The sequence below is a fragment of the Pan troglodytes genome, chromosome 12 (assembly GCF_028858775.2).
Source record: "Pan troglodytes isolate AG18354 chromosome 12, NHGRI_mPanTro3-v2.0_pri, whole genome shotgun sequence".
NCBI classification, from domain to species: domain Eukaryota; kingdom Metazoa; phylum Chordata; class Mammalia; order Primates; family Hominidae; genus Pan; species Pan troglodytes.
The window spans coordinates 12,164,020-12,190,918 of record NC_072410.2 but is presented as its reverse complement, the minus strand read 5'-3'; the positions used below and the strand labels follow the sequence as shown (position 1 = coordinate 12,190,918).

At 45.8% G+C, this 26,899-nt stretch overlaps 1 protein-coding gene across 1 annotated transcript in view; it reads left to right on the top strand.

The window, feature by feature from the left end:
• Window positions 1-26,899, top strand: part of ACOXL (acyl-CoA oxidase like) — a 387,631-nt gene that overhangs the window by 303,928 nt on the left and 56,804 nt on the right. The window contains 1 exon segment of the mRNA XM_016949229.4: window positions 12,338-12,408. Coding sequence (XP_016804718.3) covers window positions 12,338-12,408 — 71 coding nt within the window.

Here is a 26,899-nt window from a genome sequence, read left to right as displayed (position 1 = left end):
CCTGGTGAAATGGAGACCAGCAGAAGTAGGAGCATGGAGGTCCCTTGTGCTAACATCAAGGAGGGCTCTTAGACAAAAAAGATGAGAAGGAAATTTGACTGGATGGAAGCATCGTAGTATGTAAAAATCTGGCAGAGCATGCCACTTTGCCAAAGTGGATTTTAATTTCATGGCACATTGGCCAAGAGACATGGAAGAGAAGGTTTAAGAACACAGACTGCCCAACATGCTAGTAGCTCTGTGAAAAGCTCTCCTCTGACATCCTGCAGGTTGTGCCCATCGGTCTTCATGCTGGGGTTCCCTCCCCAAGCTTCTCCATCTCCACAAGCCATGTAGTTGAACTTCAGGTTTGGGTCAGCTGAGCCCTAAGAAGACCCCAAATGCTGTTTTCTGAAGAAGTGCTGTCACACCCCTGAACTTGGGAGCTTGTCCCTGAAGAAAGCTGTCTTTAGAGACTTCACTGACTCACTCTCCTTTGAAGGAAGTGAGAAATTCTGAGGTGGTTTTTTTTATCACCAGTGACCTGAAGACTCTGTTGCCCTGGGGAGAGGGGGAAGAAAGGCAAAAGCAAAGTCTGACACCCGAATGATGTGTATTTTATGGAGGACTCTCAAGAACAGAAGTTAGTGGCTGTACTTGACCTGGATGCTAATGAAATGCCACCCTTTGAGCCCAGTCTAATGGCCAACACGCAGCCATCTGTGTAATGATCACAGCCATCACAGCCATCTCCATCTATAGAAAATATTCTCTTTGCCAAAGACTCGCTAAATGCTGGGCCCTTGTAATTTGTTTAATCTCCACAACAACCTTGCAAAGCCCACTGAGGAAACCGAGGCTCAGAGGGGTGAACAACTGCTTGGGGTCACGCGCTAATAAGCTGTGGCGTTATGACTTTGCTCCGGGGCCGGGTAACCCTACAGCTTTCCCCAGACAGACAGTGGAGCTCCTCAGCCCCATCCACTGCACTCTCTAAGAGGTTTCTTTCCCACAGATGGATCCCAGAGAATGGGGGTTCTGGTGGTCTTGAGTTTTTGAAAGTCTTTTTTTGTGTATTTATTTATGGTAAAGTTAGCATGGACTGCTTCCTACTACTCTTACTGGATTTGCCTCTGAACAATGCTTCTTGTTTTTTTCTATTTCAAAGAGTTTCTGTGAGGATTAAATGAAATAACATGGGTGGAAGCCCTAGGGCCGTATGGAGCAAAGGGAGCCAACATTCAGGGAGGGCTCAGCCTATCAGGCCCTGTGCAAAATATTAGGGACAGAGCAACTCTAATCCCCCACTAGGCAGTGAGGAAGGAACCACTGCCTTCTCAACTTTCATCTGAGGAAACCGAGGCACAGAGAGGTTAATAAGTTGTCTAAGGTCACACAGTTAAAAGAGGCAGAGGGAAGACTCAAATCCCAGCAGGCTGCTACCATCTGCCCATGTTGCAGGGCTCCCAGTGCTCGTTGGAGCTGAATCTGGGAGCTCAGCATTTCTAAAGAAGCAAAATAAAACAAAAAATAAAATAAGCCCTTACCACTTTTTAAATGTGTTTTTGCTCCTTTGTTTCCCACTCTGTGATCAAAAAATTGTACATTGTATGATGGACTGCAGAGATCTGGTCTACAGCCCCTGTTCATTTAACTTCTAATATCTAAGTAGTTTCAAAATATGGTTACATTAGTACCAAAATTGATCGGCAAAAGTAACACCAAAAGTAAAAAAAGAAATTATTTGCACCAAGTATACTGTATTTGTGAGTTTTCCACTGGGAACAGGATGGAGAATAAGACGTTCTAAACGGTGAATAAAAATAAAAGTATAGGAACTCTTGATTTATCATACACACTCTAGATATAATTTTGTATTTAAAAATATTATTCCATACCACATATTGTAAAGTTAAACATGTTTGCAGTAAACATAAATTTAAATTTAGGTTTTAAAGGACATGTTCTAATCTCACAAAACATTTAGCAAATAACCTTTGAGCTCACATGAGCCACCCACACAAAAACCAAAATGAACTATAGAAAAAAAACATAGAAAAAGCAACTGTCTGTTGACAACCAGATTTTCTTTCAGCTCTTTGAGTTTTTCTTCTATAAATAATCTGTATGTTTCAAATGTGGCCATCTTCTTTAAAGGTGCCTCCTGGCATGTTCTCATTTCAGTGTGTCTTAAAAACAAGAATTAAATGTGTAAATCATGGAAACTATTGAGTTTTTGGAGGGGAGTTCTTTAAGATACATGCTTTTTAGATACCAAAAGTGTCAAAATGAAGCATTAAGATGATGTATTATTTCTTCAATGCATCTGTTTATCTTTTGTGAAATCTCAAGTTTGATAAATCACCAGAGATAAAAACATCATTTTTAACCTATCAGAGATCACAAGTGCCAGGAGGAAAAATAGTGCTTTGTCTCCTCTTTATGAATTTACCTCTCTCTTTGCTTATGACTTATGAGATTTTATTTGCAGAGAAAGCATAATGCTCTATTAACTTGAAAATGATGGCTTTTACTCAAAACATGAGAACCAAAAAGAAAAAAAAAAGCAGCATTTATCCTCTGAGATACAATCGTTTAACAAGTTTTGATATCTACTTAAAGTGGCACAGAATGTTAGAGGGGGAATATGTTAACAAGGTAATTAAAAGTGAGGTTTTCACCAGTATTTCACCTTTGTCTACTGACACGTAGAATCTCAGCTCTGGCTTATGAAAGCAGATATTGAATACTTTTGAATTTTTATATAACATTAGTGTAAGTAGAGATTGCTGGCCCCTAACTCTTGTGATTCTTTTTTGCCCCTGAAAATCACTCAGAAGTTCTCCCTTCATTGGCCACCTGGAAAATAAAATAATTCTCATAGATTTTTATAACTATGGGTGAAAATTCTTCTGTGTCCAGGAGTGCAGCAACAAAGGACTTTGTAGTAGAGATGGCTTCTAACCAGTTCTTTCTGTGAGCTAGAAGATTAAAGTGCACGAATCATGCAAGTAGGTTAGTCTAGAAAACATAACATAGCAGAAAAAAATGGCTTTCAAAAATGTTCAAAACAGCTGTTTCTCAGTATGTAAACCAGCTTCTTGGTGCAGTGGATATCAGAGTTCCTTGCCTTGTGCATATTTTATCATTCTTCAATCCTGAGCAGTTTAAGACAAAATAAATTTTATGCAAACCCATTCCAGGCCATGGGCATGCAGTTGAGTTTTTCTAGCAATTGTGCTATTGTAAGGAGACACCCAGGTTCTGCCCTAACACCAGAGGTGCCTAAGGTCGCAGCTGCTCAGGACCTGTGGCAGCTGTGAGCAGCTGAGCTCAGTTTGCTCTGTTCTTTCTTCTTGCAAGAATCACACAGACCATGTTGGTCCTATGGAATAGAATCACAATATTGCCTCAGACCATAGGACCAATACAGCAGAAGGTCCTGAGAAGCTGCGGCTTGCTCCATCTCTCAGCCTCCTACTGCTGCATGAAAAATAAACCTTGTAACTATGGAGCTGCCCCTCCTGAATCTGGCATCTACTCAGTTATCCTTCGGAAACAATCCTGATGTGGAGCACCCTTCCTCATTCCCTCATCCACCCTTCTCGCCCCACATTTGTTGAAGTCCTGCCGTGTGCCAAGGACTGTGTTACACTCCAGGAATAAAAGGTCAGGTATGAAACAGCCCCTGCTCCCAAGGAGCACTGGTGAGAACTGAGATGAGAGCCCCCGTAGACTAGGAGCCCTGAGAGAACACGGAAGAGACACAAGCTGGGCAGGGGGTGCAGGGTCCACGCGGCTCCCCACGAAGTTCCAGTGAGGCAAGCAGCATTTGAGACTTTGCCTTTTGAAGGGCAGGTAGAATTTAGCTATCTGGAAGGTGGGAAGGACATTCCGAGCAGATGGAAGAACCAGGAGGGAGGCATGAAGTGCGTGGATGACTTGGGAAAGTGCTTGTGGCTTGGTGTGGTCGGGGTGTAGGGCCAATGTGAGGGTGAACAGCAGGGTCCCACAGGGCCTGAGTGCCAAGGCCCGTAGCTGTCATTGTCAACTCCCACTGTCAGTGGGGAGTCTTGGAAAAAGCTTTGGGAAGGTTTCTTCAGGTGTGGAGGTGGACAGCTCTGAGGACAGGAACTGAGGAGCAACAGCAGCAGGCCTGCGTGGAGGGGTAGGTTCTGGAGGGCCTCCAGGTGGAGGGTGAGCTGTGAGGAAAAGCCAAGGGTGACGAGGGAAGGGCTGCTTCTGGGCACCAAGGTGGAGAGGAGAGAACTGGGTCCAACTCAGCTTGGACGTGTGGCACATGCATGACCTGGGGCCACACATGCAGATGCCGAGACAGGCACGTGGCAGAGAGGACTGCAGGGCCTCATAACATCCAGGTCCTGAGCCTGAGCACTATATTAAATGGGAGGGCGAATCGCTGCAAGGTGGAAAACAGGATCAATGCCACGCATGAGGCAATTGCAGCTGTCCTATCCATTATCTTCCCAATTTAAGTGTGACACTGGAGTCCACAGTGTTTGTTTCCCAAAATTGGCTGACTCTTGTTCCGCTGATGGGACAGTGGTGGTTGTGGTGGCCTCCAGCTAGTGTTAGTGTCAAAGTTGTCCTTCCATGCAGGTGAAGGGGGATCTGCAGGTGGGACAGAGCCGGGCCATGGGGAGGCTCACACTGGCTGCTGGAGATGACACTGGGGAAAAGATGTGGTGACAGTGGCTGCCGCCTCTGGCTGCCCCCGGCTTTACACCTTGCTCTTGGCTAAGACTGGAGCAGGCCCCAGGAAGCAGCCTTTGGCCATGGTGAGCCAAGGCCATGTCAAATAGGGGAGAGCGTGCCACTGTCCACCTGGGGGAGGGCAGCCCCCTGCACACAGGGAGTCCGTGGGCTCCAGAAGGGGTCCAGATGAGCTGCGCCGTCATCTCTTCCTGAGTGAATGGTGCATTTGCCCCAAGCTGAAAGGGCTCTGCCATTCAGGAAAGCAGGTGACCACTGTGCTCTGTTTCCCGACTTTGTGCCTGAGCCAAAGACTACAGATTGTTCCCTTAGCAACCAGCAGAGAGCCCCAAGAAGGAGGATGAATGTCTCGGGTTTGCAATGCCCCCCATGTGGAGAGAGGGCAGCTGCTTTTCTCCCTGAGCCCAGAACACGGCAGGCAGGTTGGGCTCCTTCAGGCCCCCCAGCCCCTTTGGGAACTGCTCACATCTAGGATTTTGCAACCAGTTCTCCACGTCTCACTCCCATGGCGCAGTCTAGAATAAAGACTTCTAAGATGTCAGTCAGCCCCCATTATGTTCCCATCCCTGGGACTGGCCAAACTGGCATTTTGCCTGCCTAGGGAAATACAGTCTTAGTCTTAGTCTTAGTATAGACTCACTTAGTTTATTTGCTTAGAAGGTTTTCAGTACCTCCTATTTGCCAGACTTAGGACTCAGATTATGAGAACAATGTGACGCTTTTCAATCCAGCAGAGGGAATAGGATGTGAACACAGCGCCCACACACACATGGAGCGGGAGAGCCCGTGAGAGGTGCAGGCTCCCTGCACAGCCACAGGCTCCCACGTGGTGTCACAGAAGACCCATTGGTGCTGGGTCTTGAAACATGCATAGGTTCCCGAAGGTGGGGACGTGGCTCTGCAGGATGGGAAGAAGCCATAGAGTGGACAGAAGTGGAGGTGGCAGAGTGAAGGGCTTGAACAGGGAATGACAAGGGGCCTGCCTTATCAGGAGGAAGGTGTTTGGGAGAAAGGCCAAGAAACAATATTGAGAGAATGAGCCTGGAAAAGTGGGCCAGGGTGGGTCGTGAGGTGTGCTGGATGCTACATCATGGAGCTTAGCCTCTGCTGGGCAGCAGTAGCTGGCCAAGGAAGGGAAGGAGTTGGAGAGTGACCATCACACCAGGACTCCCTGGAGGGAAAGTTTCCTGGCTTCGGGGGATGCGGTGCTTTGGAGAAAGAGACCCCAGCGTGGAGCTGGATGGAGGGTGGAGACCAAAACAAGTGGATGTGACCAGCAAGCCAGAGGACAAAGATCTGCAAAGAGGTCGTGGCAGTGGGGGTCGAAAGGAGGGTTGGCATTGGAGGAGCAGTGGCCCATCGCCATCCTGGAGGAAGCCGTCCCTTGGGAAGTGCTGAGATCCCAGTGTTCGGGGCAGAAAACATGTTGAGACTTAGTTGTAGACCAAGTGCTTGTCTGCCAGAGAAGAGATGCATGCTGGCTCCTGTGGGCTTTCAGTCGTGGGGCCAGAGAAAAGGAGGGCCACATGTGTCATGCTCTGCCGCTCTCTGGAACAGAGGTGCTTTCTGACAGGGCAGGCTGGGGGACAGTGAGCAGGGCCCTCACCCTCTCGTGGAGGTCCCCCGAGGGCCAGCTCCACACCCCCCACCACATCTGAACATGCAGGAGACTGGCTGCACCATGACTGCTGGTTGCGAAGAAGTTAAAGGCCCCTGTCAACCCTCCGTGTTGATTCTGAAAACAAAGCCAGAGTTCTTTCTGCAAAACGAAGCCTTTTTGTTTCTCTCTCTCTCTCTTTCAACATTTCCCTGTTGTGTTATGAAAAAGAGGTGGGTGGGGGACTTCAGAAGCTGTCTGGAGTGGCAGACAGCTCTGCAGGATGAGCTGAGAGCGCCGCAGTCACACACAGGTGGGAGGAGAGGGCTGAGGGACAGTGGGCGCATTGTCCCACCTCGTGGTGCAGTCAGTGGAGAAGGAGTCATCGATAAGGGGCCCCTGGCCAGGAGCCTCAGATATGGCTGCTGGGGAGCTTGACCCTCAAGGCTCTCAAGGAGAGGCTGGTGAGGGGACATGGGGCCCTCTACTTCTGGTGCCAGGGAAGCCTCAGTAAGGGAGGTCGCTGCCTCTAGAGAAGGGTGCCTGGTTCCCAGCAATGCTCAGCCATCAAACTCCTCCAGAGGAACTGTCCATGGAGGGGCAGGTGTCAGCCCCCACGTTTCTGCCACCACTAAGAGGAAGCTGGCTTCCTCATCTTCACTGTAGGTATCTGAGATGAGAGCCACATTTCCCTACCAGACTGAAGCTCAGCTGGTGCAATCTCCTCTTTCCAGGGACCTGGTATTTTAGTGCCAGGTCTTCCCTCCCTACCAGGAAGGAGCCTGCCCCTCCTATGTGGGGCCCAGGGCAGAATTACAAAGCAAGCTTACAACATGTTGAAGAAAATCTACTCTGCCCTCCTGCCCTGACAAATGTAGCTTTGTTCATCCAGAAGGCCAGATTCGAATTAAGAATGCCCAGGCTCCTAGCAGTTATGTGAACTCTGCAGCATGGTGAGAAGCAGCCCCTTGGCCCACCTCTCTCTCATTGCACCTCCAGGTCTACCCTACACTGTGCAGATCATCTGGTCTAGACACTCAAGGTCTGTCCACATCCCTGCAATCAGCTGCCCCTTGGCTACCCCATGGATCTAGAGTGGACACGGCAGTGGTGTGGTTCCCCAGCAGCAACACATCGCAGAAAAGAGGCTTAAGGTATTTGGGTCAGGAAACAAGAGAACTGGTCCCTGGAGGAGTGGGTGCAAGTTCCAGGTGGGCAGTACCCGTAGCCCCATGGGCAGGGCCCTCTAAGGCTTAGCCCCAGGGGCAGGGCCCCTATTATCCAGGGCCCTGGCACAAAGATTGAGAGAGAAGCTGAAAGAACATTCTGAGACAGGATTTCTGAGCCCTGAAGCCCCAGGTGCAGGTTGTAGGTCAGGGTCAACTGTACCTGCTAACTTAGTGACAGGTGCCCAATCTGACCAGCAATATTTCAAGAGGAAAATCAGTACAATGGTATTGTGGGTTTGCTTTGTTTTGTCTTCCCCCTTATTCGAAACAGCATATTATAATGAAATTTATTCTAGGTGCAACCATTTCCTTGGATGTTAGGTATCTCCCATTTTGTAAGGTTCTACCTTACAGCAATGACTGCAGGGGATGAGGCCATTGTAGATCATTTACTGCCGACCATTGCAGCAGAGGAAACCTGTTTCATGCTGCTCCATATTTTTTTCTCCCAAATGACCATTGTTTACTTGAATCAGGTGTTTATTTCCCTATGCTTCCTCTCCTTGATCCCCAACCTCAAAGCCACTTGTTATCTAAACATCTCTGGTTCTCCCTTCTTTTGTCACACAAAGGTGGAAAGGTCCAACCAAGGAGAGCTTAACTCTACTCAGACAGGTGGAAGCCTCAGCCTCCCACTACTGACATGAACGGTACTGGGACACTTAGGCGCAGTTGAGACATGTTGAAGCAAGAAAGTGATTCCGCCGAGAGTCCCTTAGGGAGACTCATGCCCCAGGGAGACTTTGCATTTTGTTGGCACTAGTTTGGCTGTGTATCTTATTTTCATTAGGCAGTCGACCCCTTGAATCAGCAACAAAGGTAGAAGAAAGTAGATACGACAAATGCTTTCATTTTGAGGTTTTTTTCCTCCTATTTAAAAGTTGGGGAGGAAGAAGGGAGGGGTCGTGAAATGTCAACTTGTCATGAGGCTTCTCTTGCAAGTTGTCACTGAATCAGCTGTCAGGGAAAGTGGCCGCACAGACCTGTTCTCATAGTGAGTGAGTTCTCATGAGATCTGATGGTTTTATAAGGGGCTTTTCCCCCTTTTGCTCAGCACTGCTTCGTGCCGCCACGTGAAGGACGTGTTTGCTTCCCCTTCTGCCATGATTGTAAGTTTCCTGAGGCCTCCCCAACCCTGCAGAACTGTGTCAATTAAACCTCTTTCCTTTATAAATTACCCACTCTCAGGTATGTCTTTATGAAAACCTAATGGTTTTCACCCCCTCTTCTCTTTTGGGATTTGGTAGAAATGAGAGTGGGGTGAGGGGAGAGAGAAACCTGCATTGGCATAGGAGCCTGTGTCACACTGACATTTGGGGTGAGGGGAAAAAAACCGAGACATAGGTGCATGCTGCTTTTGTTGGGCCTCTGTTCTGAAGGTTGGTTTTTGTCATCTGTGTAGAAAGGGCTGTAGGCTGCTAGCCCCATAAAACTCAGCCAGCCCATGAAGGGCACTGGACTGAAGTGTGGCCTTGTGTTCCTACACGTGCACTTCAGTCCAGTTCCACAAAACGGGGTCATGGCTGTGGGCATGCTGGACATCGTGGGGACAGGACAGAGTCTGGGATAGGATCCAAGCCCATCTCCTGCACCCTCTCCTGAGGCCAGGGCAGCCCGGACATCTAAACACTAGAGACTGATTGGGAAAGAAAAACTCCATGTGTCATGTGTCACATCAAGACATCGAACAGGGAACAGGGGAGACTTAGAGAAATCTTTGTACAGGAACCTGAGATGGAGTGCAGACTCACTGCCAGCACCGTTTCTTTACACACAGCCTCACACCTGCTCCAGCAAGTGGGCTCCGGGCTCCACACGTCACTGATGAGGAAGCGAGGCTCAGCAACGCTGTGTGACTTGTCTAAGGACACACAGCTGGAAGTGGCAGAGGGAAGATTTAAAGTCAGGTCTGTCTGATGCCAAATCTGTGTTGAGACTACTCCCCATGCTGGCCCTGGAGAAGGGTGGTATATTAGTTCTTTCTCATGCTGCTAATAAAGACATACCCAAGACTGGGTAATTTATAAAGGAAAGAGGTTTAATTGACTCACAGTTCTGCAGGGTTGGGGAGGCCTCAAGAAACTTACAATCATGGCAGAAAGGGAAGCAAACACGTCCTTCTTCACATGGTGGCAGGAAGGAAAAGTGCCGAGCAAAAGGGGGAAATGCCCTGTATAAAACCATCAGATCTCATGAGAACTCACTATCATGAGAACAGTATGGAGGGTAACCACCCCCATGATTCATTTACCTCCCACTGTGTCCCCTCCCGTGACATGCGGAGATTATGGGAGCTACAATTCAAGATGAGATTTGAGTGGGGATACAACCAAACCATATCAGGTGGGATCCTGGCCAACCTGAGGAGACAGGGAGGGAGTGCATGGCCCAAGATGGAACCCTGCATGAATGAGAGTCAGGAGCCATCAGGGTGGTTTGCACGGGGAAGAGGGGCTAGGCCTGGTGTGGTGAGGAGGAATGCAGGCCATAGGCATAGGGCTCCAGCAGGGCCAGGCTCAGAGTGGTGGCAGCAGTGGGCATGGAGGCTGGGAAAGAGCGAGAAGTTCTCCAGAAATCAAACTGGTAGCACTACTGTGGGAAAGTGGTGCATCCACGGGACATCATCGTACAAGAGTCAGCAGGCATGGGGTCCTGAGGGAGAAATCAAAGAATCAGGCTCAGTGGCCTGGTGCCTGGAGGATGATAGTCCCACAGAAATGGGAAAAAGTTGGAAAGGGCTGGCTTGGTATGGAAGGCGACTGGCTTGGATCGGATGTACAGAGTTCAAGGTCACTTGAGGTGGGTGCTATGTCGATGATAACGAAAAGTATCACAGTGGAGCCCAGTGCACAGGCAGTGAGAAGTATGAACACAGGGTCACCGCAGAGAGGAGAGAGCGGTCAGTGAGAATCCAGTAGCTCTCTAAGGAAGCAAGTGTTTCAATTTCCCTGACCTGCACTAAGTAAGATTCTAAGTTACAGCATAAACCTTTACCAAATAAAGTAGCCACCTTAAAAAGGTGATCTAAAGAAAACCTAGCACCTGAATTTGTAGATTATTCTTTAGCCATCCTCAGACAGTAGTCAGAGATCAATATGTTATCACACCAAATCAGGTCACAGCAAAAGTCCAAAACTGAGGACGGAGTTGAGGGAGAGAGGTCTTGCCTCCAGGGTCTTTCCCAGGCAGGTGTATTCTGAATGAGTGACAGCAAAAGCATTCGTGTAAACTTAACACAGCTTGGGCCCTTATCTCACTGTACAAGTTTCTGCTGAGCCGCTTTTATAGGCAAAGTTAATTTTTAAAAAAGATTAAATTGATGATTCTATGTAATTAACACTGGCTTCAGCCAATTGAAGACTGGGTGGGTATATGCATTGGAGAGCGTGTGGAAGGCAACATTGATCTCTCTATGGATCCCAAGTATGTCTTGACTGGATAAGAGCAAAATTTAAACTTGGAAGAAATAATCAGCACCAGATACAATTGACAGCAGTCAAGATTGCATGGAGTAATTTAGTCAGAGATGGAAGCAGTCTAAGGAATTCTATTTTAGAGTAACATTGAAAACTACAAACAACCTACCCAGACAATATTTTCTTGATGAAAATTCATCATTGCTGATATAGTTCTCTTTAAAATATCTGTATTTGTAGACATGACATCCAGGCATGCTTGAGGTCAAATCATTGCAATCAGACTGTCCCTCAGCCTTGAGGCTGAGTTTAGCTCTGCCCACCTTTGTGGGATCTGCGGGAGTTGGGATGGGACCAGAGGGCAATCAGTGTCTTTATTGGCTGGATGGGTGGGCTTGGGATGTTCAGTTGGAGGACTGAGTTTTGCTCTACTCAAAGACAAGAGGCAGAACTCTTCCCAGCAGAGAGCAATGAAAGGTCATAGAGGGTAAAGAGTGAACGCAGCTTTGAGTATAGCAATCAAAGGCTAATCTAGTTGGGTTAACTTAGGAAAAGCCTTAATGCGTGTCAAATAAGTGGTTTTAAATCTGAGGGTGGCAGAGAATTGTGGGAGCATTTTCAAGCATGAAACAATGTAGTCAACACAGCCTACAGGAGGGCAGTCTGTGACTTACACCAAAATAAAAATTGGTCACCACATAAGTGAGCCTTTGATGAGAACCTGGCCATAAATATGAGAAGGGGAATGTAATTTGTGTAAATTTTCTAGATTAACATTCCTAGAGCTTTCATGGCCAATTTCAATGGATTACTAAAACTTTTTTTTTTTTTCTCGTAAATCCTCTTGGGTTTCTCTTCCCTATTCTCCTTGAGAAGGTTGGTTGGAGAAAGACGACTTTATATATTTGGGGGAGTTTGTGGGGTTTGAGTCAACACTTGGGGCCATACACCAAGAGAAGAGTTAAAGCCATGGAAATCATGATGGAAGATTGAGATTTTTAAATTAGCACTGTCAAATTTACAAAGGCAGGTGGAGTCTTCTCAATGAAGGTCCCAGGAAACGGAGATAGAGTGTCATCTCTGGGGACAAGATGACCCAAAAGGAAGCTGAACCCAGGACCTCCTGGCAGTTTAGGGAGGAGCTTTGCTGATGGGAATGGCCTTGTACTCTACTGTAATGACTCTATCTGATGGGGTGGAGAAGTCACTGTGCGGGGGCCCCTGACCCATGCAGGGGACAGTTGGGGAGCTCTGCCATGTCACCAAGGAAGGACGGACAGCATGCTATTTACGTCTGTTATAACCACAGTGTCCTCCTTCATATCAGAAGGGCTCTGAGGCGGAAGTGAAGTCATTCATAATTTCCATTTCTTCCCTTCCAGTTACCTTAGAGCAGTTCTCCCTGGCAGTGAAGAGCTGTCCTGACCAAGAGGACCAGACTTTGTTAATGAAGGTAGGTTATCAGATAAAGAACTTATTTCCTAAAGGCTCAGAGCGTTTTTATTGCCCTGAGGAGAGTTTCATTTTTACAAGCGGGAGTAAATTTATCATCTCTGAATCGTGTGCTCCAGGGGGATAAGCTTGTCATAGGCGAATTGGAGGGTTGCTGGTTAATGAGCACCACTGCTGCCTGCGGAGTGCGGGAAAGTGACAGGAGAGTGGGTGTCCACACGAGTGGGGAACCTGTTTAACTCTCCAGAGGGCTCAGTTGGTTCTATTTAAACTTATCTGACAGAGTCTTGATGCTTTTTTAGCAGATTTATGAGGCTTGGCCAAATTCCACATCTCCCACTATATTTTTAATTAAGACAAAGGATTCCATACGTTCCCAGTCTGCTGCTTCCTACTTTTGTCACCATAAGGAATGCTACGCAAATTAGACTGTTCATATTCACCACCAGAATGAGCATCTTATGTCATAGATTCCTTGCCCTTGAGTGGAAGACAAACTTCTTCCCCCCAACCCCCCGCCCCAAGGAACAATTGTTTTATTTCCTTCCAAGTGACAGGAGCAGAGGCATTTCCAAATGGTATAACCTACACTTAGGCTGCATACCTAGGTGAGCCAAAAGTGTGGAAAACCCTGGCAAGCTGCCCACCTGGATTTAATTAAAACTTTGTCTTTGAAGCAGAGAGCAGTAAACAGCAGCAGATCACAAAGGTGCACACACATACTTTCCCACCACTGACTAAGACTCATGCTTTCACACAGAAACCTTGCAGACTGACCTTGAGGTACAAATATTTCCATGATGTCACTTCAGTGCTGTACCACCAGGAAACCGCGTGCACCAGGAATTGCATTTCTTTACCTAAAAACCAGCTTCTTTACCAGGTGTCCTCTGACTTTAGAAATGGGTGGAAAAAAATAGGGTGTCACTCTGAGGGATTTTCAACTCATTTGCCTAAGATGTGATATTTTTGGTCTTTAAAAAAAAAAAAGCTTTCAGTGATGTTAGTTTTATAATAAAGAAGCGCTGCTCATACCAAGTGTTGGGTTTGTCTGGGAACCCTGATTTGTCAGAGTCCTGGGCGTCTGATACACTGACTTAGAATGATATAGATTCAGGCACATGGGCGTTTCTTGTTTTCCACGCTTAATTCTCTGTTTCCTGCTTTAAGTTCTATTCTGCAAGGACCTTTCCTTCCAGGTGCAGGCTGGCTTTCCGTGACCTTGAAGCAGCTCTTGGGCCCTGGATGCTCACCTCTTTTCTCTGCTCACCGGCCTTTGGTCTTTCTTCCCTCTATCCTGTTTTCTCCTACCATTTGCTTCTTGCTTCTCTCTTGTTCTTCTCCTACTGTCCATCTCTCCCCATTTGCAGGAGGTGAAGCTCCTGGGCTCCCCTGGAGGTTACGTGGGCATCTCAGAGGCATTTTGGGGTACAGAGGGCAGCGACAGAGCCCAGCCCCAGAGACCACACCTCCAGGCCTGCTTCTAGTGGTCCTCATGGCCTCCCCGACTTGGGATGCCGCAGCCCCCTCTGAGTTTCTTCACATCTAGAGTGAGAGGTGAAAAGAGATGCTACCCAAAGGCCCCTCCTCCTCTCACCATTTCACCTTCTTGCTGACTTTCATGGTGCTCTGGCTGGCTTCTCTAGCACATTCGGTTAGAAACTAACAGATTGGGGTTGGGAGAGGAAGGCTAAGATGGCCTGAGGTTTCCTGGAATTTGCGTGACCTCCAGTGGCATTCAGTATTTTGTGTCTTACCTGTTGGTTTCTGCAGACTGTGTGGCCTCAGCAACAGAGGATGATTTATGTGGGCGTTTTCTCAATATTTGCAAATATTTGAACAGGCATCATCAAAGAAAGAAGTTTCACTGAACAAAAACGTGTGCTGAGTTCATATATACTGAAACTATTTTATGATTTTTTTCAGGAGATTGAGGTTTTCTAATGTCACATATCAGAAGGCACCATGTGGGTGTGACAATGGTATGCTGGGTTTTTGTAGATGTTATGTGAGAAAACCTATTCAGGGTGACAGTAGATTATTTTGACTACAGTCAGCCTGCAGGTGATTGTATGTTTGCTCTAGTGAGCTATCCACTTTGCAGACTGTCTGAAATAAATTCACACATTTAACTTAACCTCATGAAAACTTGTTGGAGGCAAAAAACATAGATCTGGGCCAAATATGATATATATTTTTTTGAGACAGAGTCTTGCTCTGTCACCCAGGCTGGAGTGCAGTGGCGTGATCTTGGCTCGCTGCAACTTCCACCTCCTGGGTTCAAGGAATTCTCCTGTCTCAGCCTCCCCACTAGTTGGGAGTACAGGTGTCTGCCACCATGCCTGGCTAATTTTTTGTATTTTTAGTAGAGATGGGGTTTCACCATATTGGTCAGGCTGGTCTTGAACTCCTGACCTCAGGTGATCCACCCGCCTCGGCCTCCCAAAGTGCTGGGATTACAGACATAAGCCACTGCGCCCAGCTGATATTTTTTAAAATTATATTTTGCATGCATTCCTGCATTGTCAAACATTCCAATGTTGCATTCTACATTGTCAAGGGTAATTGAGATCTGAGCACAAATATTTAAAGGGCTACCATTAAAAATGCAGCTTGTGTGGCAGGCATGGTCCATGACTGTCCCAGGCAGCCTAATTTTGACTCAAGTCAAAAGCCCCTCCCTCAATCACATAGCTCCACCTTGCCTAACCTGAGAAGATGCTCTACAGACAGACTGCCAAGAAGATGCAAGAGATGAACTTGGTTCATCAGATGGCTGAACCAAGGTCAGATTCCCCTGCAAAGACAAAAACATTGAGATTTTGAAGATGGCATAAGCCAGAACATTCATCTGACAACCAGGAAAAGCAGGAGGGACAGGAAAACAAGTGACTAGCCACCATTGCATAGCTAGTCAGCCGGCAATAGAACTAGGACCAGAAAGCCAGGGTCCCCAGACTCTCATGCTGGGCTTCTTCCTGTGGGGCCCACTCAGACGAGCAAATTCATAGAAAAATCCACCACTCCACCCCTTCACCACCATGAGAGCACACATGGGAGGTGTGACTGCAGTGGAACCATGAGGGGTACTGTGGTGGCAGGCTTCTGGAGTCACTCTCAAGGCTTGTTAATCACATCCTTGTTGCTGAGGGTCCTGTAAGACAGGAGAAAGCCAGCTTCTCTGTGACTCAGTTTCCCATCTACCAAGCAGAGGTAGAAGCTGTTACTGGCTTAAGGTTTGCCCACCACTGCAGACCCGAGAAGGGGGCTAGGGAAATGGTACCCAAGGGTAAGGTAGCTGTTATCAGGAGTTGCCTCTCAGATTTCACTACAATTTGAACCATAGAACAATGTTTAGATTCCATAAATTACTCATTTGACCCTGTTCGCGTTTGATCTCCATACCTACCTGTTTCTTCACTGATTCTTAGTCCTATTTGCCAGTTAATCTCTTTGGTCCCTCTCGGTCACTACCTTGGAGAGCCCATTTGCCCTTGGCTCCACCTGCACTCGCCTGTGACTCCAGGTGTCACCTGAGCTCACGTCCAAGCAAGCTCAGCAAGTCTAAACCCCACCAGTCTCTGTCCTCCCACCCCCCAAATCTAGGAACTGTGGGGTAGTCTGTGGCACTTCCCTGTCCCGGAGCTGCCATGGAAGTTTCCATGTGTCTGTTCATCCTCTGCAGCCTCTTTCAGGGTCTCCATCTCCCTCTGTCCCAGCAAAGAGTACCTGGACCTGACCCCTTAAGGACAAGTTTCTATCCCCACTCTGCCAGCAACTGGAGTGTAACCTCGGGCAGGTCACTTTTATCTCTTTTAGCCTAACGTCTTCTTCCAGTAAAAGAGGAGGTAAATTAGACACCCCAAAGACCCTTCCAGCATCACACTCTGCAAAGTCATGAGTGAAAATTATCGACAAGGCTGCAGTTCTAAATATGCTTGAGAATGAACCAGCCTGGCCTTCTACCACTCGTCTCTCTCCTCCAGGCACTGCCAAGTGAACTTTCTTGGAGCCCCACGTCCTACATGTCACTCTGTGGATGCATTTCTAGCCTAACTCCTTCTCATCTTTGGAATAGGGTAATCACAAAACTTCTCGTTCAAACATGGATTTTGTGTGTGTGTGTGAGTGAAAGGGGCACCATTAAAAATAGAACTTGGATGGCAGGCATAGTCCATGACTGTCCCAGGCAAACCAGGGCATTGGGTCAGCCTAGTTTTGAATCAAGGCCAAAGCCTCTCCCTCAATCACATGGTTTGACTTTGCCTAGCAGGCCTCTTTCTCAGTGCTTGGTCCAGACCCTCCCTGTCCCCACTCCCACTAGGATTGTCCCCTCTTAAAAATCAGAGCCTCTGTTTAGGGTGGAAGTTGGCAGGAAGACAGATCTCCTGGTGGCAGTCTGCACTCGCACCATCATTTACTGAATGTAAATGATCACACCTCCTCATTTTGTTCTTGCACACCTGGGAGTTTCTTACATATCTGGCAGCAGCTGCCTCCAATTTGGGTGGGAGATAGCCCCAGCCAGGGGCCTCCATGGGACTAAAACTTCCTGAAGCCATCGCCTGCAGAGCCTCCCTGCCTCCCTCGGATAAGCTGGAAAATATTTAAATAGAATGGTCAGAGGAAAGTGGCCCTTGCTGGTAAATGCTTCTGACCAGGTCAGGAGACAGGAGCTAGTATTGAAGGAGCTTTGGCTGATGGGTTATACCTGGAACAAGACAGTAGAACAAGGGTTGGCTCAGAGCAAGCCTTCCCTGCTCTAGTGATGTTGAGTGAGTGCCTGGAACATTCCCCATGCTACAGTCCCAGCTATGGCCTGGCTCGGTCACCTTGCCAAAGGTACCTGGCTAGAAGCACCATGGGAGGCTCAAGGCAGGCCTGTCTATAGGTGGATCTGATATCTACCACATTTACGGCAGCACACAGTAGAAAAACCAAGCTGCCTGTAGGAAAATAAAGCTTGGCTTATTTATAGCACTGCCTTGAATCTCTGCTCCTAAGTTGCAACCTTTGGCAGGGCTGTCACGCACCAGCAGCAACCATGCTCCCTCTTGTTCTAGGTGGAGGGCTGGCTGAGGTGGGCAGGCTGCTGGTGGTGCAACAGATGATACCTTGATCTGAGCAGACATGTAGAACAGTATTCATAGCTGCTGTCTATCCAGTGGGACATGCAGGGGCCCATCAGGGTCGGTGGGCACAGCTGCCAAGAGCTGCAGCCCAGGTTGAGCAAGCCTGCAGAGACAGCTCCCCAGGAAGGCTCCACTGATGGGAGGTGTGGGGGCTGAATGCTGCTGGAAGCTTCCTTAGGATTTCTTACCAGCCAAGTATGAATGCTGCCCCCAAATGCACAGAGACGCCTGGGAGCGTGTGGAAGGAGGGACGCCAGGCCTCCCTCCACGTCCCCTGCCGCCATGGTCTGGCCAGATGCAGCCCTTTCTCTGTCTAATTACATTTTAAGAAGTCAGACACATTTGAATCCTCCTGGCAACCAAAAATCTCCAAGAGATCGACATGACTCAACCCTTCAGTCCTCCATGCTTACTGAATACAACTTCTTCCCAGGCGAAGGCATTTTCCCCTAGCCTGATGGAATCCTGTCCAGAATGAGGGTTTTCACAAGAAAAACAATGCCTTTCCCTCAGCTTGGGAATGACTGTGCATGGAGGAGAAAGGGAATTTTCCACGTGAGCGCTCCACTGCTTCACCTCCCCACAGAAGGTTTAGAAGCACCGCAGCAAGCTGGTTGTCTAGTGTTTCTTAAATTGTCATTGTCACAAAGATTCTTTCTGCTTCACTTCTTCCAAAGTTCTCCTCCTCACCCACCCCCAACCTTGGTCCAAGGCATAGTAATTGAGCCATTCAGTATCCAGCATGGGGACTGGTCCTGCAGGACCAGGCAGGTGCCTTTGTCTGCCTTTGTGCTCAGAGAAGGCCTTCACGCCTTTGGTTCTCGTAAGGTGCTCGCCACGGCAACCCAAGTGTCTAAGCAGGGCATTTGCAGGGGACTGTCCCCGCCTCACAGGCGGCTAGCAGCAGCAGTTTGAGCCTGTCAAGTGGGTGAGGTGGGGTTTTTCCCTCTTTCCTGCATTCTAACTGCTTTTTCTTCCTTTTCTCAACCTGTGTAGGTGGTAGCTAGTTTAAGCACCAAACCTAGCAGCCAATAATTAACTACACACACCTTCCATCATGCACAGTGCAAACCATGATGTCCTTCCTTCTGCAGGTGGCCCTTGCCATGCCCAAGGACCTCATCTTGGCCCCATGCCATTGAGAGAGTCCTAAGCTCCGACCAGCAAGGGCTTCCCTCTGCCTCTCAAGCGGAGGCACTCAGGGGCTGCCCGTTGTGGCCACACACCCTGTGAATGCATCACATGTACCCACGTCACCATTCAATCATCTGGGGCTGGGAATGGGATTGGGCCTCCACATGGAAAAAAGGGGATTCTTTTCTGGGGTATGACTGCATTTCCAAACCCAGTCCAGGATCAGTAGTGTCAGTCCTTGTTCTGAATTCCCATAACACAGCTGATAAAGAGTGGCAGAGTTCCCATAACACAGGTAATAAAGAGTGGCAGATAAAGAGTTGTGGGTGGGCTGTGGTTTGGAATCCAGCCCTGGCCCCTTCTAGCTTTCCCTCCACCTTCTCTTATCCTTGCAAGCTAGAGCCACACAGAAAGAAGTAAGAGTGTGGCTGGCAGTGTTCCTAAAATAAGTTGTTCAACAAATGTTTACTGAGTCCCTATTGTGTGTCAGGTAGTGTTTTTCTAGTACCTGGCTCACTTGAAGAGTATATTCTAATGTTTTTATATTTAATAAGGGAAAAGATTTGGAGGCTAAGGCAGGAGCATTGTTTGAGCTCAGGAGTTCAAGGTGGTAGTGAGCTATGTTTATGCCACTGCCCTCCAGCCTGTGTGACACAGCAAGACCCCAACTTTAAAAAAAAAAAAAAAAAAAAAAGTTGGGAGAAGAACTACTGGTGACATAGAAATCAGGTTTCAGACCTACACTTCTAGCAACAAATGGTTTTCTCTCATTCCTATGCCATTGAAGCCCGGGATACTTCACTCTCTTCACTCCTAGAGGTCCCCTGCAAGTGCCAAGCCTATGTCAAGTATTCTGCAAAGCTCAGCTCAAACCAACCCCCCAAATTATTGGTAACAATTATCCCTCCTAATGAGCTTCAATTTTGGAAAGGGATCTTTGAGGCATAGGGCTAACTTTTTAACTCAAAAAAATATATATATATTTAGGCCAGGCACGGTGGCTCACGCCTGTAATCCCAGCACTTTGGGAGGCTGAGGTGGGTGGATCACGAGGTCAGGAGATAGAGACCATCCTGGCTAACATGGTGAAACCCCATCTCTACTAAAAATACAAAAAATTAGCCGGGTGTGGTGGCACATGCCTGTAGTCCCAGCTACTCAGGAGGCTGAGGCAGGAGAATCGCTTTAACCCAGGAGGCGGAGGTTGCAGTGAGCCGAGATCGCACCACTGCACTTCAGCCTGGGTGACAGAGCAAGACTCTGTCTCCAAAAAAAAAAAAAAAAAAAAAAATTCATGGTAGTATGCCAGGCTCCATAGTAAGTCAGCAAAAGGGTCATTTTGGTGGCTTTCTGGATGCAGCTGGCATGGTCCCTCTTCAGAAACATTTTTGAGTGCCTACTATGTGTCCAGCACTGTGCTAGGCACTGAGGGCACAAATATCCATAAAATGTGGCCCTCACCCTCAGGTAGCTCCTTGACAAATAGGTGAGACAGACACTTCAGCACCTTGGAGTGGGCTAAGGGCCGAGAGCAAAGGAATTTGGGAAGCTAGTGGAGCACTCAGTTGGGCACTCAACTCAACCTGGGTTTAGGGAAGACTCCTCTGAGGAGGTGATATTTGAGCTAAGTCCCCATGTCTCTGCAGGAATTTAAATTTAACCAACTGTGTGGGTTCCACTGTGCATGCTGGTGGTGTCGATGTGACACGTTGTGTTCTGACTTTTCCATTTATAGAGTGTTTCAGGTGCACTGATGCATGCCTTGAGAGCTGACTGCCAAAATAGGGGCCCCAGACAGCTGCCTTCCCAGGGGAGGGGTATCCAGAAACTTCCATTCTTGCTGTGCACATTTCCCCAGCTGACCTATAGCTGTCTTGAAATTATAGTATTCAATAGTCCTTCCTTGGCTCGGAAGACTTTACGGGCCTTCCAGTAGTTAATGTCAAAGTTAGGTATCTCTGGGAGGGAATGCAGCAGAAGCCATCACCAGCTAATAGTTGCTCTAGAATTATTCTGAAAGCATGGTGTCCAGGCCAGGGGCCAGGAGTAGAGAGGGAGAGGGGTGGTAGGGGATTAGGAGGGGGGAGGCAGAGGGGTTCCCTCTCTTGCCACAAACAGATCTGCTCTGCTGTCTGTGCATTTACACTTCGCCTAGCTCCTCCACAAAGTTCTGCTATAAGGAGAAATGGGCCAATGTCTTTCCAATCCAAATGCCATCAGAAGCAAGCTCTACATGTGCCCGACTGCCTAAGAAGAGCATATGAGCGCACAGATGGCAGCAGTATATGAGGACATTACACCTGCTCTGCTCCTTGATACTTCATTGTCAAGCATCTAAATAAGTATCTAAATGGAGAACCAGCTAGGAAGTACAAATCCTGATGTTCAGAAAAGCAGCAAGCCGCCCAGGCGTGGAGGGTGCAACGCTTTGGGGATGCCTACCCATGCGAGTCTAGCACAGGGCTTGCGGGTGGGGTGTTCCTTCTTGAATGATCTGTTCTCCATTTCCTCTGTGCACAGCTCTGGGGGCAGATTTCATTTCAGACTGCTTTAGAAGACAGGACAGCAGGAGAGGAAATCACTAGAGACAAAAGAAAATTAGAAGGATTTGGTAGAAGTCATATATAGGAAACTGAGAGCAAAATTTGGCTCTTGGAGACTAAAGTTAGTGGGAGGAGAGAACAGGGCCTGGCCAAGACTTGTCATTTCATCATTTAAATAGAGATCAAGATGCTAAAGTTCCCAGGAGACATCTCTTTTGTGACTTGCCAAGAGCATGGAGAAATTCCATCAGGGAGCTTCTGAGATATGGATCCAGACTAGCAGACATTAACAGAATTACCAGGTGTCTAGGGGGATCCCAGACTTTTCAGCACACAGTGAGGGGGATGTAAACACTAAAGTTATATGGGAAGTCACGCTGGATGGATTGACGAAGGCAGCAAAACCTAGCAGTCACACTGAAGCAGCTCCCTGCCGTCAACCAACCACATTTGCACCCTGATTAAAAACTGGAAATGTTAAGAGACTTGAAGATTTCTGCTCTCTGCACCTGCTTAACTCTTCCTCTTGCCCTTACTAAATTTTAGCTGCTTTCTTTTTGGCTAATTTCACAATGTTCAAAAGTCTATTGGAAAAAAAGAAACCCACAAAGCACCATAGATAAAAACTTTGAGATGGGGAAAAAGAAAAATATTGGTTTGATCTGCTCCCTTCCTCTCCCAGAACCCAGGAAAATGCCCAGTACACAAGAAGCAAGGAAGGGAAGGATAAAAAAAGGAGGGAGGGAATTAGTTCTGGATGAAATGTCAGAAAAATGGCCGCCATGAAGGCCCCAGTCAACCAATCACTTCCTCTTCTTGGGTCTCCTGATGGAATGTTTTCATCTTTGGGAAAATCTTTCCACCTTTATCTCTTCTAGAACTGTAAAAACGACAGGATGAGCCAGGGCAGTGGCTCATGCCTATAATCCCAGCACTTTGGGAGGCTGAGGAAGAAGGATCACTTGAGGCCAGGAGTTCAAGACCAGCCTGGGCAACATAGATCTCTACAAAAAATTCTAAAAAGTAAATTAGCCAGGCAAGGTGGTACATGCCTGTAGTTCCAGTTATTCAGGAGGTTGAGGCTGGAGAATCACCTGAACCTAGAAATTTGAGGTTACATTAAGGGATGATTGAACCACTGTACTCTAGCCTGGGCAATACAGCAAGACTCTGTCTCTAATAATAATAGTAAAAAACTGGAATTGGGATGGGAACAAGGCAACTTGGTGTGTTCCTGATGGAAACCCTTGCCTGATGGAAAGGGCAGCTAATAACAGCCTATTGATAATTGATTAATGTGTTACATTTTGAAAGTACACAAAACATAACATTCAATATCAGGATTAAGATTTATTACGTAAGTGAGACAAACCTCCTATTAAAAGTGGAAGGCTCTCAGATTGGATGAAAAATAACACCCAACCATACAATATATATTTCAAAAATGCACATTTTTCCCAGGAAGATGCTGGAGACATACTCATCCCTATTCCTTCTGCTAAGTCCAACTAAAAACACTGGACATTACATTTAAAACAAACATAAAAGATTCTGAAAGGTAAGAACTAGAAAGTAGACCAAGCCAGGAACCTCAAGACCCAAAGAATGACACAGCAGGAACTCCCTGAATTTTGTTTGTGCCTCATACATTCCAGAGTTTAGAGCTGAAGAAGCTGGCAACCTGGAAAAAGCTAATGCACACAAAGGAAAAAAAAGAGAGAAGAAGGGGTAGAAGAAGGAGGAGGAGGAGAAGGAAGAGGAAGAGAGAAAGGAAGAAGAGGAGAAGAAGAGGAGGTAAATGAGGAGGAGGATAAGGAGGAGAGGAGGAGAAAAAAATGAGAAGAAAGAGAAGGAGAAAGAGAAGAAGAAGGAGGAAGAGGGGAAGGGGTAGGGGAAACAGACGACTCCTCCTGCCAGGCAGCACAGAAAAATATGTGGTCCCACCTTCACCCATGCCAGGAAAGGCCCAGTGGGGAGTGCAGACTCCACACTCACGAGACTACAATGAGGCAATGCAACCTCACCACTATGGTTGTCAGAGGAGGCCTAGTAGGGAGCTGGGGTTTTCATCTCCACTTGGCAGTAATGAGGCCTCCCTTCCCCTCCTGCCTCACTACAGTGTCACTGGAGACCATCTGGGGAGCCTGGACTTCTTCCTCCACCCAGCAATAATAGGTCAGTCTGCCCCCTCCCCACTGCGGTGGTGTCAGAGAAGGCCAAATGGGGAGAGTCAAGACTTTAACCACTGGCTCCAATAGTAATGAGGCCACCCCCTGGTAGCGTCAGTGGAGACCATCTGGGGAGCAGAAATTAGGGACCTCTACCCTTCCCAACCAGAGTGGGATCAGCAGGGGCCTAGTGGGAGCCAGCACCCCACCCCAGCAGCAACGAGGAGCATCTCCCAACCTTGGTGGTCACAGAGGTTGCAGTGTATCACCCTCCCCTGATGGTGCAGCATCACAGGATGTTACCTAAGGCAAGGTTTAAATAAGATCCAGAATTTCATCATAGAATACCAAAATGCATAGTTTTCAATCAAAAAATCACTCACAATACCAAGAACCAGGAAAATATCAAACTGAATGAAAAAAGCCATCGGTAGACACTAATATCAAGATGACAGTGATGCTAAAATTATCTGGAAAAGGTTTTAAAGCAGTTATTATAAAAATGCTTCAGTGAGTAATAGTGAACATACTTGAAACAAATGAAACAATAAAAAATCACCAATAAAATCATCTCAGCAAAGAAACAGAAAATATAAACAACCAAATGGAAATGTTAGAACTGAAAAATATAACAACTGAAATAAGAATCTCAGTAGATGGGCTCAACAGCAGAATGGAGAGAACAGAGGAAAGAATAAGTGAACTGGAAGATACAATAGAAATGACTGAATCTGAACAACAGAAAGAAGATGGAGTGAAAAACAAAGAGAGCAGAGCCTCAGGGACCTGTGGGACTATAACAAAAACTAAATTTATATCATTTGGGGTTCCAGGAAAAGATAGAAAAAGAAGATGGAGCTATAACAGTACTCAAAGAAATAATAATTGAAAAATCCCCCAATTTGACAAAACCCATAAACCTACGGATTCAAGAAGTGAATGACCAATAGGATACATCAAAGAAATTCACACCAAGACACATCATAATTAAAGTTCTGAAAACTGAAGACAAAGAAAGTCTTAAAAGCAATGAGAGAAACAACATTTTATCTCTAAAGAGAAAACCAATTCAAATGACAGCATATTCTCATCAGAAACCACAGGGGTCAGAAGAAGTGATACAACATTTTTAAAGTGTTAGAAAAAAAGGAACTGTCAACCAGAAACCTATGTCCAGTGCAAATATCATTTAGGAATTAGGAGGAAATCAAGCTATCCTCAGATTAGCTTGATTACCCAAATAAGTGCACTAACAAAGTGGAAAGAAGTTCTCTAAACAGAAGGGACATGATGAAAGAAGGAATCAAGAATCATCAGGAAAGAAGAAAGAATTCGGTAAACAAAGATGGTAAATTCAATTAGCTTTCCTTCTCCTTTTGAATTTTCTCAATTATGTGTGATAATTGAAGTGAAAATTATAACACTGACGTGATTCTAAATAGATGTAGAGAAAACATTTTAGACTATTATAAACAAGGGAGGGCAATAGGATGTAAAGGATGGTAAATTTTCCGCACTTCAAACTGTTGATGCACGTAGACCATGAAAAGTTATATATACAAAATGTAATGCCTGGAGTAACCACTAAAAACCTACTCAGAGAGATGCACCCCAAAGCACCATGTATAAATCAAAATAAAACTCTAAAAAATGCCCAAGTCATGCACTGTAAGCCAAGGAAGAAAAAACAGAAATGAGAAAACAAGGAGAGCAAACAGAAAACAAGAAATACAAAGACAGTCTGAAACTTAATATATTAATAATTATATTAATTTTGAATAATGTAAAGGCAAAAATTTAAAGACAGATGGTCAGAGTGGATTAAAAAACATGAACCAATTACATGCTGTGTATAGGGTGATATAGATAGGTTGAAAGCAAAAGGGTCAAAAATAACACATCATGCAAATATTAATTAAAAGATAGCAAGAGTGGCTATATTAATATCAGATAAAGTGACATCAGAACAAAGAAAATAATTGAGACATAGAAAGACAGTCTATATTAACAAAAGTGTCAATCCACCAAGAAGATAGGGCACTGCTAAAGGTATGCACCAAACATGACAGCTACAAAATATGTGATGTGAAAACTGATAGAACTAAAAGGAGAAACAGACAAGTCTACAATTACAGTTACAGACTTCAACACTCCTCTCTCAACAATTGAGAGAACAACTAGACAGAAAATCAAAACACATAAAAAATCTTAACACCCTTAGCATATAGGATCTATGGACATTTATGGAACACTCTACCCAACAACAGCAGAATGCATTATTTTCAAGTGCCCAAGAACATAAACCAAGATGGACTGTAACATGGAACATAAAGCAAACCTCAAAAAATTTAAAAACCTCAAAAGAAATAAAAATACATTGAACAGAATGAAAATGAAAATACAACACGTCAAATTGGTGGAACATAGCCAAAACAGTGCTGAGAGGGAAACTTACAGCTTATTTTAAGAAACAGAAAAGTTTCAAACCAGTGACCTAAGCTCCCACCTCAAGAATCTAGAAAATATAAAGAGAAAAATAAATGCAAAGAATGCAGAAGTAAGTAAATAATAAAGATAGGAGCAAGAATCAATGAAATTGAAAACAGAAAAATAATAGAGAACAACAATGAAACAAAGAGCTAGATCTTTTAAAAGATCAATAAAAGTGACAACCCTCTGGCAAGACTAACAAGAAGACACAAGTTACTAGAGTGAGACAGATTATATTAGTATATACTCTGTGCACATCAAAATGGTAGTAAGATAATACTAAGAAAAATTCTATGCACATAAATTTGACGATTTAGATGAAATAGACTATTATTCGAAAACACACAATACCACAGCTTTCTCAACATGAGATAATTTGGATAACCTTATAACTATTGAGTAAATTAAATTCACAATTTAAAAAATTTAGAAAAAGAAAATTCCAGGCCCAGATACTTTCAGTGGTTAATTTAGAGAAGAATATCCATCAGTTCTTCACAATATTTTCCATAATGTAGAAGAAGAGGGAACTTTTACCAATTCATTTTTTGAAGTTAGTATTCTCCTGATACCAAAATCAGACAAAGACAGAACCAAAAAGAACTACAGACCAATATACCTTATAAACATAGACATAAAAAATCCCTAACAAAATATTAATGGGTAGAATTTAGCAATATATAAGAAGAATTATACACTGACCAAGTGTGGTTTGCTGTGAAGACGCAAGGCTGGTTCAATTTTTACAAATAAACCAATCTAATTCTTCATATTAACAGGAAAAAGAGAAAAAAAAATCACATTATCATTCCAATTGATGCAGAAAAAAGCATTTGACAAAATTCAACAATTACTCATGATAACAACTCCTAGACAAATAGGAAGAAAGTGGAACTTCCCCAACTTGGAAAACAGTATCTACAAAAATCCTATAGCTAACATTATACTTAGTGGTGAAAACTTGAATGCTGTCCCCCTAACACTAAAAACAAGGCAAGGTTTGGTCTTACTATTTCTATTCAATG